Genomic DNA, 15152 nt, shown 5'->3' on the forward strand with positions numbered 1-15152 from the left:
CCCACGGGGCCTTTTAATCCAGCCCGCCAAACCTGAATACCGTTTTTTTCATGTATAATACGCACCCTAAAAATGGCATGTCAATGCTGGAAAAAAGCCTGTACCCATGTATAATACGCACCCAAATGTTGACTCTTACTTAAGTCCGTAAACGTAAAATTATTTCAGAAAAAAGATCATCTTTGGGAACAACCGGATGTTATTCTGCCGGTCAGTATCACTGCGCATGCGCTAGCAAACTCGATAGTGGAGAAATGTTTCGGATTTGTGTAGGGTACATTGTGACAGCAAACGAGCAGGTGATCGAGCAAGCGTCTGATACGAGAGCATTGTGTTCGTATGGAGCGTGTTTGAAGTGAACAGCAGAGAGGAAAGGAACAAGGCAAAGTGTTGTGAAATAAAATATTACCTGTAATACGCATTTAGGTAGAGAACTGAAGTCTCGCTCTTTATATAGCTGACGTGTCTTGCGCATCCGTTCTGCGCATCTGTAATGGCGGCCTCCGTATGATATCTGGTTTGCGATGGAGATTAAAAAACAAACAATATTTGACAATAACACACCATCAAGGATTGGACCATCGCATCAAACGATGTGTCGTCAATTATGAATTTTACTGACTAAGTGTGTTGGGCCACTATTGGTCGATCGCGTGATATTAAAATGTTTTTAATTTTTTTCGCACTTGACGCGTGTACAAACAACGGCGCTAACAACACAACACAAACACGCTAGCTCGCGAGTTCCCTCCAATTGTCAGAACCCTGTTTATTCTCTTAAACTTAAGAAAGGGTATAAAAATGAATGGGGCAGCTGGCCATAGTAAGAAGTATCACTTTCATAGGGAATGGGAGTAGGACTTTTTTTTCCACGATGATATATATATACCGTTTTTTTCCGTGTATAATACGCCCCCATGTATAATACGCACCCTAACAATGGCATGTTGATGCTGGAAAAAAGCCTGTACCCATGTATAATACGCACCCAATTTTTTTTTTTTTTTTTTTTTTTTTTTTAATTTTTTTAATTTTTTTTTTTTTTTAAAGTCCCAATGATCGTCACACACGCAGGGAGGCAATGGGTCCCATTTTTATAGTCTTTGGTATGGTCTTAACTAGGCTGGATGTATTTTTTTTTGTTGGCATTGATTTCTCCGACTGCCCGTAAAGGCACCACCGCGATCAGATGAAAAGAGAGGAAAGTGACGTGCGGACATGTGAAAAAGGCGGCTCTGTATGGGAGAGACGTTGAAGAGGAATAAAAACACCCTTGGAAACCAAAACTTGCCCCTCGTCGTGACTCGGAGCCGCAACAAATGTTTCGGATTTGTGTAGGGTACATTGTGACAGCAAACGAGCAGGTGATCGAGCAAGCGTCTGATACGAGAGCATTGCGTTCGTATGGAGCGTGTTTGAAGTGAACAGCAGAGACGAAAGGAACAAGGCAAAGTGTTGTGAAATAAAATATTACCTGTAATACGCATTTTGTTATTTGCTGATTGTATTAAACTATCACATTCATTGTCAGTCAAGAAGAGAAGAGGACTATTATCCCTTCTTTGACGAAATGACCAGAGCACAGTACAAACACACTATTGTTCTTTCGGTATTTATTCAACCCACATTCTTTCACAACATGACAAGAAGAGAACAATACATAAAATTAAAAAAAATTAAAAAAAAATTGTACCCATGTATAATGCACACCCCAGATTTTAGGACAATAAATTAGTTAAATTTTGCGTATTATACACGGAAAAAAACGGTATATATATATATACAATGCCTTGCGAAAGTATTCGGCCCCCTTGAACCTTTCAACATTTCGCCACATTTCAGGCTTCAAACATAAAGATATAAAATTTAAATTTTTTGTCAAGAATCAACAAGTGGGACACAATCGTGAAGTGGAACGAAATTTATTGGATAATTTAAACTTTTTTAACAAATAAAAAACTGAAAAGTGGGGCGTGCAATATTATTCGGCCCCTTTACTTTCAGTGCAGCAAACTCACTCCAGAAGTTCAGTGAGGATCTTTGAATGATCCAATGTTGTCCTAAATGACTGATGATGATAAATAGAATGCACCTGTGTGTAATCAAGTCTCCGTATAAATGCACCTGCTCTTTGATAGTCTCAGGGTTCTGTTTAAAGCGCAGAGAGAACCATGAAGACAAAGGAACACACCAGGCAGGTCCGAGATACTGTTATGGAGAAGTTTAAAGCCGGATTTGGATACAAAAGGATTTCCCAAGCTTTAAACATCCCAAGGAGCACTGTGCAAGCAATTATATTGAAATGGAAGGAGTATCAGACCACTGCAAATCGACCAAGACCCGGCCGTCCCTCCAAACTTTCATCTCAAACAAGGAGAAGACTGATCAGAGATGCAGCCAAGAGGCCCAGGATCACTCTGGATGAACTGCAGATAACTACAGCTGAGGTGGGAGAGTCTGTCCATAGGACAACAATCAGTCATGCACTGCACAAATCTGCCCTTTTTGGAAGAGTGGCAAGAAGAAAGCCATTTCTCAAAGATATCCATAAAAAGTCTCGTTTACAGTTTGCCACAAGCCACCTGGGAGACACACCAAACATGTGGAAGAAGGGTTGTTGTCCCTGCACCATGTGGTCAGAAGGTCGACCTCCGACCTGTATTGAGTCTCGTCACCTTGGTGACGAGACCCATCAGAGTCGTGTCGTCAGCAAATTTCACTGAACGATTACATGTGTCTAACCTTTAGGACAATGTAGTATTGCTCCAAATGTTTGTTTAAATTCCTTTCGCAGTCCGTTTTCGCGTGTCAATACGATCGTGAATTAGCATCTTTCCACCAACTCGTTAGCCTGCCCAGTACTTCTTGTTAACATGTTACACGCACACACGTATAATATTATGTATATATACTATATTTATGTAATATAATATTTATATTTTCAATATTTATACAAAATTTTCTGTATGTCATTTATACTATTAATGTGGTGCTCTGGTCAGATGAAACCAAAATCGAACTTTTTGGCCGCAATGCAAAACGATATGTTTGGTGTAAAAGCAACAGCTCATCACCCTGAACACACCATCCCCACTGTCAAACATGGTGGTGGCAGCATCATGGTTTGGGCCTGCTTTTCTTCAGCAGGGACAGGGAAGATGGCTAAAATTGATGGGAAGATGGATGGAGCCAAATACAGGACCATTCTGGAAGAAAACCTATTGGAGTCTGCAAAAGACCTGAGACTGGGACGGAGATTTATCTTCCAACAGGACAATGATCCAAAACATAAAGCCAAATATACAATGGAATGGTTCACAAATAGACGTATCCAGGTGTTGGCCAAGTCAAAGTCCAGACCTGAATCCAATCGAGAATCTGTGGAAAGAGCTGAAGACTGCTGTTCACAAACGCTCTCCATCCAACCTCACTGAGCTCGAGCTGTTTTGCAAGGAAGAATGGGCAAGAATTCCAGTCTCTCGATGTGCAAAACTGATAGAGACATACCCCAAGCGACTTGCAGCTGTAATTGCAGCAAAAGGTGGCACTACAAAGTATTAGCGCAAGGGGGCCGAATAATATTGCACGCCCCACTTTTCAGTTTTTTATTTGTTAAAAAAGTTTAAATTATCCAATAAATTTTGTTCCACTTCACGATTGTGTCCCACTTGTTGATTCTTGACAAAAAATGTAACTTTTATATCTTTATGTTTGAAGCCTGAAATGTCGCGAAATGTTGAAAGGTTCAAGGGGGCCAAATACTTTCGCAAGGCACTGTATATTACTTCACACAAACACTACATCCATCTACTCCTGGATCGGCCCCCCCAGTCAAAATTTAGAACCCAATTCGGCCCGCAAGTCAAAAAGTTTGCCCACCCTTGGGCTAAGTCCTAAATAACGCCCAAGGCATGCTATTTAAGAGTACCGTATTTATTCTAATTATCGCCCATATTCTAATAATCGCCCAGTGTGTGTTAGCGATGACATAAATAAAAAACATTGATACCTCTAATTAACGCCCATGCTGCTAAAAATTACCCCCAAAACTTACGTTTTCCTCCGCGACCGCGTGCCGACCTCATTGCTCAAGTTTAAATATGACTGTTGACAGCATGTTGAATGTCCCTTTTAAATTGTTTTTCTCCATAAACTATGATACAATTACACTCGTCACTCCACTACAATATCCTCACACGATTACGTTATCGGGGCGTGCGCTCAAACAAGACGATCGCGATAACATGACGTGCGCAACATGTGTGCGACGGCAACGTGTCGCATCGACGGAGCGTCAATTGACACACCCCGCTGTTAGAGGTAGATCAAAACAGCCGCTGTTTTAGTGTTAAGAACACCAGTGAGATGCAGGTATTGCATACTACATAAGGAAAATGTACATATTATCGCCCATTTCAGTGCCCCTTGGCGATCGGACAAAAAGTGTTCTCTATTAATCGCCCACCCCCCCGTTGCATTAAAAACTTTGCATTACTTATAACTCCTTTTTAAAATGTTCATGAGGCAAAAATAAATTTAAACTCATGTAAATTTAAGGTATTTCATAAAGTTTGTTCAATGTTATCTGAGTATTCAGATATGAATGAAAGGCAGAATTTGTGTTTTTGGAGTTGTTCACATCTACCTGAGTGGCTTACTATATTTGGTATTTTGTCATTTGAAAAATAAAGACAATTGTTACAATGAAAATTGTTTTATAACAGTGTGTATTTGCATGAAATTTTTGTAGTTAAAAAATGTCCGAAAAAACTTCACTGTAACAAATCTGGCCCTCCTTGCAAAAGGTTTGGACACCACTGGTCTATAGAGATGTTACTTGGATGATTCCTGGTCTGGACAGGTACAAGTCTTGGGAAGATGGGAGGTTGGTCCCGATTATCTTTTCTGCAGTCCCGATTGTCCGTTGCAGTCTGTGTTTGGCTTGTATGGTGGCCGATCCAAACCAGACAGTGATGGAGGTGCAGAGGATAGACTGGATGATGGCAGTATAGAAGGTCTTCAGCAGCTCCTGTGGCAGGTTGAACTTCCTGAGCTGTCTCAGAAAGTAAAGCCTCTGGTGGGCCTTCTTCCGGACAGAGTGTATGTGGCCGGTCCATTTCAGGTCCCGAGAGACTGTGGATCCCAAGAACTTGAAGGTGTCTGTGGAGAGAATAGCATTACTGAGGATAGTGAGGGGTCGAAGTGGTGAAGGGTCTCTCCTGAAGTCCACTGTCATCTCCACGGTCTTGAGCAGGTTCAGCTCCAGGTGGTTTTGGCTGCACCAGTGGACCAGCCGCTCCACCTCCTGTCTGTACGCAGTCTCGTCACCGTCCTGGATCAGTCCGATGAGAGTGGTGTCGTCCGCATACTCCAGGAGCTTCACAGAAGAGTCGCCTGAGGAGCAATCGTTAGTGTGGAGAGAGAAGAGCAGTGGGGAGAGGACGCACCCCTAGGCTTTTGATGTGCACCCCTATTGGTTGTCTGGGTGTCGGATGTGATGGTCCCCAGCCTCACACGCTGTTTCCTGTTGGTCAGGAAGCAGGTGATCCATTGACAGGTGGAGGCAGGCACCGCGAGCTGGATGAGTTTCTGGTGGAGGATGTCAGGAGCGATGGTATTGAACGTCGAGCTGAAATCCACAAACAGGATCCTGGCGTACGTCCCTGGGGTGTCCAGGTGGTGCAGGATGTAGTGCAGTCCCATGTTGACCGCATCGTCCAACGACCTGTTTGCCCGGTAAGCAAACTGCAGGGGGTCGAGCAGGGGGCCCGTAATGTCCTTCAGGTGGTTCAACACTAACCTCTGGAAGGATTTCATGACCACAGATGTCAGGGCGACAGGTCTATAGTCATTCAAACCTGTGATGGCGGGCTTCTTGGCCACCGGTACGATGATGGAGCTCTTGAAGCACGAGGGCATGTCACACAGCTTCAGGGAAGAGTTGAAGACCCGTGCAAAGGTGGGTGCCAGTTGTTCAGCACAGACTTTCAGGCAGGAGGGGAACACGCCGTTTTTGGCAACCAATTCACGGTGTACCCCTCCTACCGCTCCTGGAATAGGCTCCACGCTCGCGACCCAGTTCGGAAGATGAATGAACGAATGTTCAATAATATACACGGTCCCATTTAACTTGTCTCTCATTTCCATTTGTATAGATGAATTGGTACACTAAAAGAGCAGCACTGACTGGCATCTATAACACCACTGAGCTTGTGATGCTTCAGGACTCCTCCCCAGACTTCCAGGACACTTGGAACTTCCTTGACAACCGCATTCAGGATATAGCCAGCATGGTCTCTTCTGCCAAACAGGTATAGTGCAGCCACAGATTTCACAAGGGACATGAAAATAGGATGTGTGTGTGTGTGTGTGTGTGTGTGTGTGTGTGTGTGTGTGTGTGTGTGTGTGTGTGTGTGTGTGTGTGTGTGTGTGTGTGTGTGTGTGTGTGTGTGTGTGTGTGTGAGTGTGAGTGTGAGTGTGAGTGTGAGTGTGAGTGTGAGTGTGAGTGTGAGTGTGAGTGTGAGTGTGTGTGTGTGTGTGTGTGTGTGTGTGTGTGTGTGTGTGTGTGCGGAAATCAGTCCGGGACGAAGGCAAAAAAAACTATATATGCCCAGGTGCCAATATGGATGTGTTGAATGAACATGTTAACAAAATGCTTGCAAAATCAAAACAAAAGAAAGTATTCCTATGTGGAGACTTCAGTATTGACCTACTAAGGTCATGCTGTAACCGACGACTTTGTGAATTTAATGTACCGTATTTTCCGGACTATAAGGCGCACCTAAAAACCAAAAATTTTCTCAAAAGCCGACAGTGCGCCTTATAGTCCAGTGCGCCTTATATATGGAGCAATTGATGAATTTGTTGATCCATACTGGTTGTACACAGTGCTCTGCCAAAATGTTTCAGTACGTTTTAGTACGACTAGTAAATTACAAGGTCGCATCGCTTCCCAACATTACGGCAACTGTAGTCAGGGGGCGTCACCGAATAGCTGTTGTACCCGCGAGGCTATTTCATTTCAAAATAGGCTGCTCCGTTAATGTTTCGAGTAAATTTACGGATTAATATGGAAGGGAAACATAGGTAAGCAGTACCAATGTGTTAGATCGAACTTTAGTCAGTTCCGATCATTTTATAGGAGATCGTTTGAGAAACGCGATTGTTTACACTTTGCTGAGGCTCATGGTAGATTGCGAGCTGAGGCTCATGGGACTTTGCGGATGGCTAATGCTATAACGATAGCTGCTATACGTACTAGAGATTAGGGATGCACCGAAATAAAAACTCTTGGCCGAAACCGAAAACCAAAAATGAGGAAACCAAGGCCGAAAACCGAAACACCGAAAGAAATGATTATGTCAGTTATTAGAACCACAGCATTTATGGCTACATGTGTACTAACCTCACTAAAATCAAGGCATTGCAATAAACCAGTTACAAAAGTATGAAAATATTTATTTAGCACTGACATTACAACAATGCACAATATAAATTAAAATTCAAAAATAAAATAAAATAAAAATAAAATGTTTAACTTGACCCCACTCATGTGTACATTAAATAATAATTTACAGGCTTATAACTGACTGGCCTGCTGAAAGACTGTAAAATTAAATATGTTCTCTTGGCAGAATCACTGGAGAACTTTCTTGCCTTTTCAAAAACGTCCGCCACAGACGGAGTGGGCGTGCTCGGTGTCAGTTTCCTTTTCTGTGTCGCCTTCTTCTCATATTCAGAATGGCGATCGGGATGTTTGGATTTCAGGTGATGAATTAAACCCGACGTGGAGAAACTTTTTGCAGATGCACCCCCTCTTGAAATTTCAGCATTGCATGTTTTGCAAATCGCTATCCGTGGGTCTTTCTCTGAGATAGTGAAATCAGTCCACACCGCAGACATGCTGGCTCTTATCCCGTTTTCCCGCGTGCTGGCTGCGCTGTTTGCTCACGTCATCACAAGTTTCGGCCGTGTTGTTTCGGTGATTTAGGTCTTTCGGCCAAAAACAGAAAATGCACTTTTGGGTCATTTTCGGCCGAAAATTTTCGGTGGCCGAATTTTCGGTGCATCCCTACTAGAGATGCACCGATCCGATATCTGGATCGGATATCGGCCCCGATATCAACAAAATTGATGGATCGGGTATCGGAAAATGCAGCCGATCTGTGAGCCGATCCTTTCCTTATTGGGACGCGGGCTACGTCATACGTCAGCAGCACGTGTGCCGCGGGACGCGGCTACGTCATACGTCAGCAGCACGTGTGCCGCATGCCACGAGAGTTTTCTAAACAAACCCAAACATGGAGCGAACGAAAGAGTCAGCTGTGTGGAGGTACTTTAAACTGAACACGCCAACTAGCTCGACGGCAGTCTGTAATGTCCGCAAAGCTAATGTTGCCAGGGGTGGTGGTAGTACTGCCAGTTATAGTACTAGTACTAAGCGGAGCTTGTTTTCAGGGAGCACTTCTCATTGCTGCTTAAATGAGCATTTAGAGCAGTGGTTCCCAAACTTTTGCAGGCTGGCGCCCCCTTTGGCTCCCCAGTGAATTCCTAGCGCCCCCCCCCCCCCCCCCCCCAAGGCACATATGGAAACAAACACCTCTTTCTTGATATTTGGTTTGCTGCAATTTGAAAAGAGAAAGGTTAAACACAAATGTGTATTTCACAAATAAAACCCAATTTAGTATTTAGTAAACCAATTTATTTTTTAGCAGTTTTAACTGCCTGGTTAGTTAGCCTGTCGCCACACATTAGCTTTGCGGGCTCGACTGGGGAAACATGTCACGTGACCGGGACGAGTGTCTTGACCTGAATTAATTGATCGTCGATAAAAAAAAAATTCTGTGCGGCTTGGCGGCCCGGTACCAAGTGACCCACGGACCGGTACCGGTCCGCGGCCCGGTGGTTGGGGACCACTGCCCTAACCAGCTCAACACAACACAACACGGCGCGTTCTGGCGAGTCCCCAATTTCATGTTGACTTGAACTCAAGATGATATTGACCGCCAGAATGCGGTTTTTATTATAAGATAAAATTCTGAACATTACAAGCTTGAAATTACAAACCTGAGCTTTTGCTTTTGTAGTCTATGCTGTCGGATCTGACTGGGCCAGAGCGGCGTGTTGTGTACAAATCGACTGCCGCCCCCCTACCGCCCCTTTCTTCCTCACCGCCCCCCCAGATCTTTCCACCGCCCCCAGGGGGGCGGTACCGCCCACTTTGGGAACCACTGATTTAGAGCATCAACAGGTCATGAGTGATGTGGAACGGCACCTAATGTTTACATGTTTACTATTTATTTTAATATTTGGTTACTGTGTGCTTGATCACCCTTTCTATATTTGCCCAGTGCAGTTTCAGCTGCAACATTTGTATTTTTTTTTTTTAAGAAGTTTGTATCCTAATTTACTTGAATTTAAATGCTGATACACTTTATTGCTGCTGTTGCACAATTTTTGTTACAAATAAATAGTTCATTGCATGAATCTGCTTTATCTTGTTACATTTTGTCTTAGGAATGAACTGTGTAGTCATGCCTGATGCCATTGCCTTTAGTCTTTTCTGTTCCACATGTAGAGGTATGTAGCTTGTTAAGTCAACCATAATATCGGATCGGTATCGGGTATCGACCGATACGCAAAGCCACGGCATCGGTATCGGTATCGAAACTGAAAAAGTCGGATCGGTGCATCTCTAATACGTACCAGGCTATTTCATGTCAAAATAGGCTGCTCTGTTAATGTTTCGAGTAAATCTACGGATCGATATGGAAGGGAAACATAGGTAAGTAGTACCAATGCGTTAGATCGAACTTTAATCAGTTCCGATCATTTTATAGGAGATCGTTTGAGAAACGCGATTGTTTACACTTTGCTGAGGCTCATGGGAGATTGCGAGCTGAGGCTCATGGGACTTTGCGGATGGCTAATGCTATAACGATAGCTGCTATACGTACCAGGCTATTTCATGTCAAAATAGGCTGCTCTGTTAATGTTTCGAGTAAATCTACGGATCGATATGGAAGGGAAACATAGGTAAGTAGTACCAATGCGTTAGATCGAACTTTAGTCAGTTCCGATCATTTTATAGGAGATCGTTTGAGAAACGCGATTGTTTACAATTACTTCACTGGTTCTTCTATATCAAACAATTTTCTTAGGTTCATTTACCTGACATGTTTCGGCGGGTTCTTTCGCCTTCATCAGAGTGTCAGTGATGTGATTGTGACGCGTCTTTATCAGCTGATGGATGAAGGCGTGGCTCACCTGTCAGATTTGACAGATGAGCCACGCCCTCTGCTGTCCGTTCACCTCTCCAAAATGCTGTTCCAGGTTGTAGAGAGCATGTAGGCTCCCTCGTCCCTGTTGATGGTCCTCGGGCCCCGCTTGCGGATCTCAATGGCCTCCCTGATCCAACGCTGATGTTTGTTGTCATAAAGACGCGTCACAATCACATCACTGACACTCTGATGAAGGCGAAAGAACCCGCCGAAACATGTCAGGTAAATGAACCTAAGAAAATTGTTTGATATAGAAGAACCAGTGAAGTAATTGAAAAAGAAAAAACAAGATGAACCTAGTACAACTATTACGAAGAAGTTATGGAGAGAACTGCGTCAAAGACTTTCGCCTCCTCGAAAAGCTGACGAAAAAACGAGCACGCTACAGGAACCACCTGAGGTTCAATCTACGCTGCCGGGATGAAGGAGTAACGCCGGCCAGCCTGACAATCAAGAACCCAATTCCGACCAGGAATGCGGAAAGGATTATAAGGAGAGTGCGGATGGCTCTGGCCAAAGAAAGGATACGCTGCACAAACAACAAACTCAACAATATCAACGATGAACTACAGCGACGGACGGAACAATTCAAACATCGGTATGCCCTGGACAATGACACGGAAACAACACTACACGAACATTTAGATAAAATACACGAACAGGAATTTGCCGCCACAAAAAACCGACACATCGGGAAATTGGACAGACTCATTGCACAAAAGAAGGCACAACCGGACCACACACACATCAACGAAAAATGGATTCACAACATGTCACGCCACGATCTCACCCAGGCAGAACGCAGCATATTAGCAAAAGGACTCAACTACGCGATCACACCCAAAAACATACCTTACGATGATTTCATTTTAGCCACGGAGTTAGCATGCGAAAGAATACATAACCCAGGACAAAAAGCAGCACTACGCAATGAAGTTGCAGGTATATTAAAAACGGCTAAATCACCACCCAGTAATATTACAAAACAGGAAACAAACGCAATGATCACACTAGCAAAAAATAAAGACATTACAATCCTCCCGGCAGACAAAGGCAGAACAACAGTGATTATGGACACGGACACTTACGAAGAATCAATGCAACAGTTACTACAGGACGATACCTACGAAGTAATAAAAAAAGACCCAACAGAAGACAAGAAAAATAAACTCAAAGCATTACTCAAACCACTACTCATGGAAAATAAAATAGACAAACAGGCATACAATCACCTAATACCCACAGCAAACATCATCCCCAGAATTTATGGCACACCAAAAATCCATAAACCAGGTACACCTCTTCGCCCCATTGTAGACAGCATAGGGTCAGTCACATACAACCTTTCAAAAGCACTCACAGAAATAATAAAACCACTACTAGGACACACGGATCAACACTGCAAAAACTCAAAACAACTAGCTACAGAACTCACACACATAAAAGTACAGAAAGATGAAATGCTCATATCACACGACGTCATTTCACTCTTCACAAAAACGCCCACACAGCCCACTATACACATAGTACATGACAGACTATCAGCAGACAGGACACTCAAGAAACGCACAAATCTAACAGCACAAGACATCACCCAATTACTTCATTTCATAGCCACCTCCACATACTTTCAATACAGAAATACAATATACAGGCAAAAAGAGGGATTCCCCATGGGAGACCCTCTTTCTGCCATCATGTGTAATTTCTTTATGGAAGATTTAGAACAGAAGGCACTCTTAACAGCCCTGGACACATACAAACCCACGCTATGGAAACGTTACGTTGACGACATTCTGGAAAAAACAAAAACAGGACATACACAACACCTCACAGACCATCTCAATACCATAGACACCACCGGTAACATCAAATTCACTCATGAAGAAGAAACAGATCGATCCATAGCTTTTTTAGACATCAACATACACCACACAGACAACGGTGACATCAAAACAAAAGTACACAGAAAACCCACACACACCGACCAATACCTCCTCTGGACATCAGAACATCCCACTATACACAAACTGTCAGTAGTCAGAACACTATTCGAACGCACAACAATAATCACGGATCCGGAAGACATAACACAGGAAGAAAAATACATACAACACGCACTCAAAAAATGTCAGTATCCACAATGGGCAATAACCAAAGGTGCAGAACAGGTAAAAAACAAAAAATACAAAACACAGGAGAAAAGAAAGAAACAAACACGGAAACAAGAACCCAGCGGAATAGTGACGTTGCCGTATGTAAGAGGCATTACGGAACGCATCAAAAGAGCCATGATAAAATACAACATAAGCACGCCTATCAAACCACATACAACACTCCGTCAGATACTGGTCCACCCAAAAGACAAAGTTAATCCGGAAAATAAATGCAATTCCATATACGAGATTCCATGCAAATCATGCAATAAATCATATATCGGGGAGACAGGGAGGAACTTCATCACAAGAAAAACGGAACATAAGAAGGAATGCGAGAAGGAGACAGCAACAAGACAAACAAGAGCAATAAAACTACAAGCAGAACAGGAACAGTACAAGTCAGCCATCACCGACCACTGTAAAAGAGAAAACCACATCATGGACTGGAAAAAGGCCAGAGTCATCCGCACTGAAGACAACAAACATCAGCGTTGGATCAGGGAGGCCATTGAGATCCGCAAGCGGGGCCCGAGGACCATCAACAGGGACGAGGGAGCCTACATGCTCTCTACAACCTGGAACAGCATTTTGGAGAGGTGAACGGACAGCAGAGGGCGTGGCTCATCTGTCAAATCTGACAGGTGAGCCACGCCTTCATCCATCAGCTGATAAAGACGCGTCACAATCACATCACTGACACTCTGATGAAGGCGAAAGAACCCGCCGAAACATGTCAGGTAAATGAACCTAAGAAAATTGTTTGATATAGAAGAACCAGTGAAGTAATTGAAAAAGAAAAAACAAGATGAACCTAGTACAGCGATTGTTTACACTTTGCTGAGGCTCATGGGAGATTGCGAGCTGAGGCTCATGGGACTTTGCGGATGGCTAATGCTATAACGATAGCTGCTTTACGTACCAGGCTATTTCATGTCAAAATAGGCTGCTCTGTTAATGTTTCGAGTAAATCTACGGATCGATATGGAAGGGAAACATAGGTAAGTAGTACCAATGCGTTAGATCGAACTTTAGTCAGTTCCGATCATTTTATAGGAGATCGTTTGAGAAACGCGATTGTTTACACTTTGCTGAGGCTCATGGGAGATTGCGAGCTGAGGCTCGTGGGACTTTGCGGATGGCTAATGCTATAACGATAGCTGCTATACGTACCAGGCTATTTCATGTGAAAATAGGCTGCTCTGTTAATGTTTCGAGTAAATCTACGGATCGATATGGAAGGGAAACATAGGTAAGTAGTACCAATGCGTTAGATCGAACTTTAGTCAGTTCCGATCATTTTATAGGAGATCGTTTGAGAAACGCGATTGTTTACAGAGGGCTCGTTGGTTATTGGCTAGTGGATGCATACCACAACCCTAGTCAACCTCAGTTTGTTGCAGTATAGCTTCTATTTTATGCGCCTTATAATCCGGTGCGCCTTATATATGGACAAAGTTTTAAAATGGGCCGTTCATTGAAGGTGCGCCTTATAATCCGGTGCGCCTTTTAGTGCGGAAAATACGGTACTCATTTGGTTTCTGCCCATTGATTACCAAAACTACAAGAATCCCAGAGAGCAGTGCCACTCTAATAGTCAACATTGTCACAAATGTACTAGATACAGAAATAACTAGTGGTATTTTAAGTGACAGCATGGACCACTTTCCAGTATTTTCTATTTGTGACTATGGAAACAAATGGCACACGCACTTTACAGAAGTTATATCCATCCATCCATCCATCCATCCATCCATCCATCCATCCATCCATCCACCCATCCACCCATCCATCCATCCATCCATCCATCCACCCACCCATCGATTTTGTTCTGAGAGATATTCCGCTGTGTCGTGGGAAATTGTCCAATATTAATTACCGAGTGCATTGTAAATAAGATCGCCAAACCACTGGTAAGTTAGCGCAAGGCCTGGTCAGCCACTTGCTAATCGTGCATGCGTGGCTAATCGAAGAATCTTGAGATTTCGTGTTGTGTCGGTTTTATTGTCCTGCATCGGCACATTGCTGCTGTGTGCTTTTCATTACAGTGATGCTCTGATGACCATGGTGCGTTTGCGTAAATCCTAGGATTTACTGAAATCCTAGGATATAGTTCAACCGGAGAATCTGGATTGTTCATTTTCACCAACATAAAATACACAGTCAAGTCGTGATACCTTGACTGTGATCACCACTCAGCTGCTGCCAGAACAGCAGAGCATCCTTAAACGTGACTTTGTTCTTATTGTCGCAATATTTATAGAGCTAATATAAAACAGTAAATAACAGGGGGGGAGCAAAATGTCTAAGGAAAGGACTGAGGAATTTCATCATGCGGTGACAAAGTTTGTAGTTAAAGGCTTGCATCCATTTGCCACTATAGAAGCCCCTGATTTTTGGTAGGTGATGATTTCTATCATAGGAGAATGTTTGCTTTCTTCACTCTTAGGTTTGTATTGTCATATTGACACAAAGTTGCAATATTTAAAACGAAATGTTCATAATCGTTTTTGCGCTTCCTTTTTTCCAAAATAAAGATCAATAAGAGAATTGATAAAGAATTAAATGGTTAAACGGAATCAAACATGCAATTGGAATCGTAAAAATCTAATCAATTCCCATCCCGACACATGATATACAAGGTCACACAATGAAACCATCCATTCATGCACTTACAAATCGTAAGTACCAACTAGTGTGTTCTTGGTTGGTTTTT

The 15152-nt window shown here is 43.1% G+C and overlaps 2 protein-coding genes and 1 long non-coding RNA gene across 3 annotated transcripts in view; 2 read left to right on the forward strand and 1 right to left on the reverse strand.

The window, feature by feature from the left end:
* Nucleotides 1–15152, forward strand: part of LOC119124049 — a 793622-nt gene that overhangs the window by 405751 nt on the left and 372719 nt on the right. The window lies entirely within an intron of this gene.
* The window catches only part of LOC119124129, a 288366-nt gene that overhangs the window by 145539 nt on the left and 127675 nt on the right, over nt 1–15152 (reverse strand). The window lies entirely within an intron of this gene.
* coq9 (coenzyme Q9 homolog (S. cerevisiae)) overlaps nt 1–15152 on the forward strand; it is a 42619-nt gene that overhangs the window by 18455 nt on the left and 9012 nt on the right. The window contains exon 7 of the mRNA XM_037253705.1: nt 6156–6311. Coding sequence (XP_037109600.1) covers nt 6156–6311 — 156 coding nt within the window. The remainder of the gene's footprint in view (nt 1–6155; nt 6312–15152) is intronic.

Source organism: Syngnathus acus, chromosome 6 (genome assembly GCF_901709675.1).
Source record: "Syngnathus acus chromosome 6, fSynAcu1.2, whole genome shotgun sequence".
NCBI classification, from domain to species: Eukaryota; Metazoa; Chordata; class Actinopteri; order Syngnathiformes; family Syngnathidae; genus Syngnathus; species Syngnathus acus.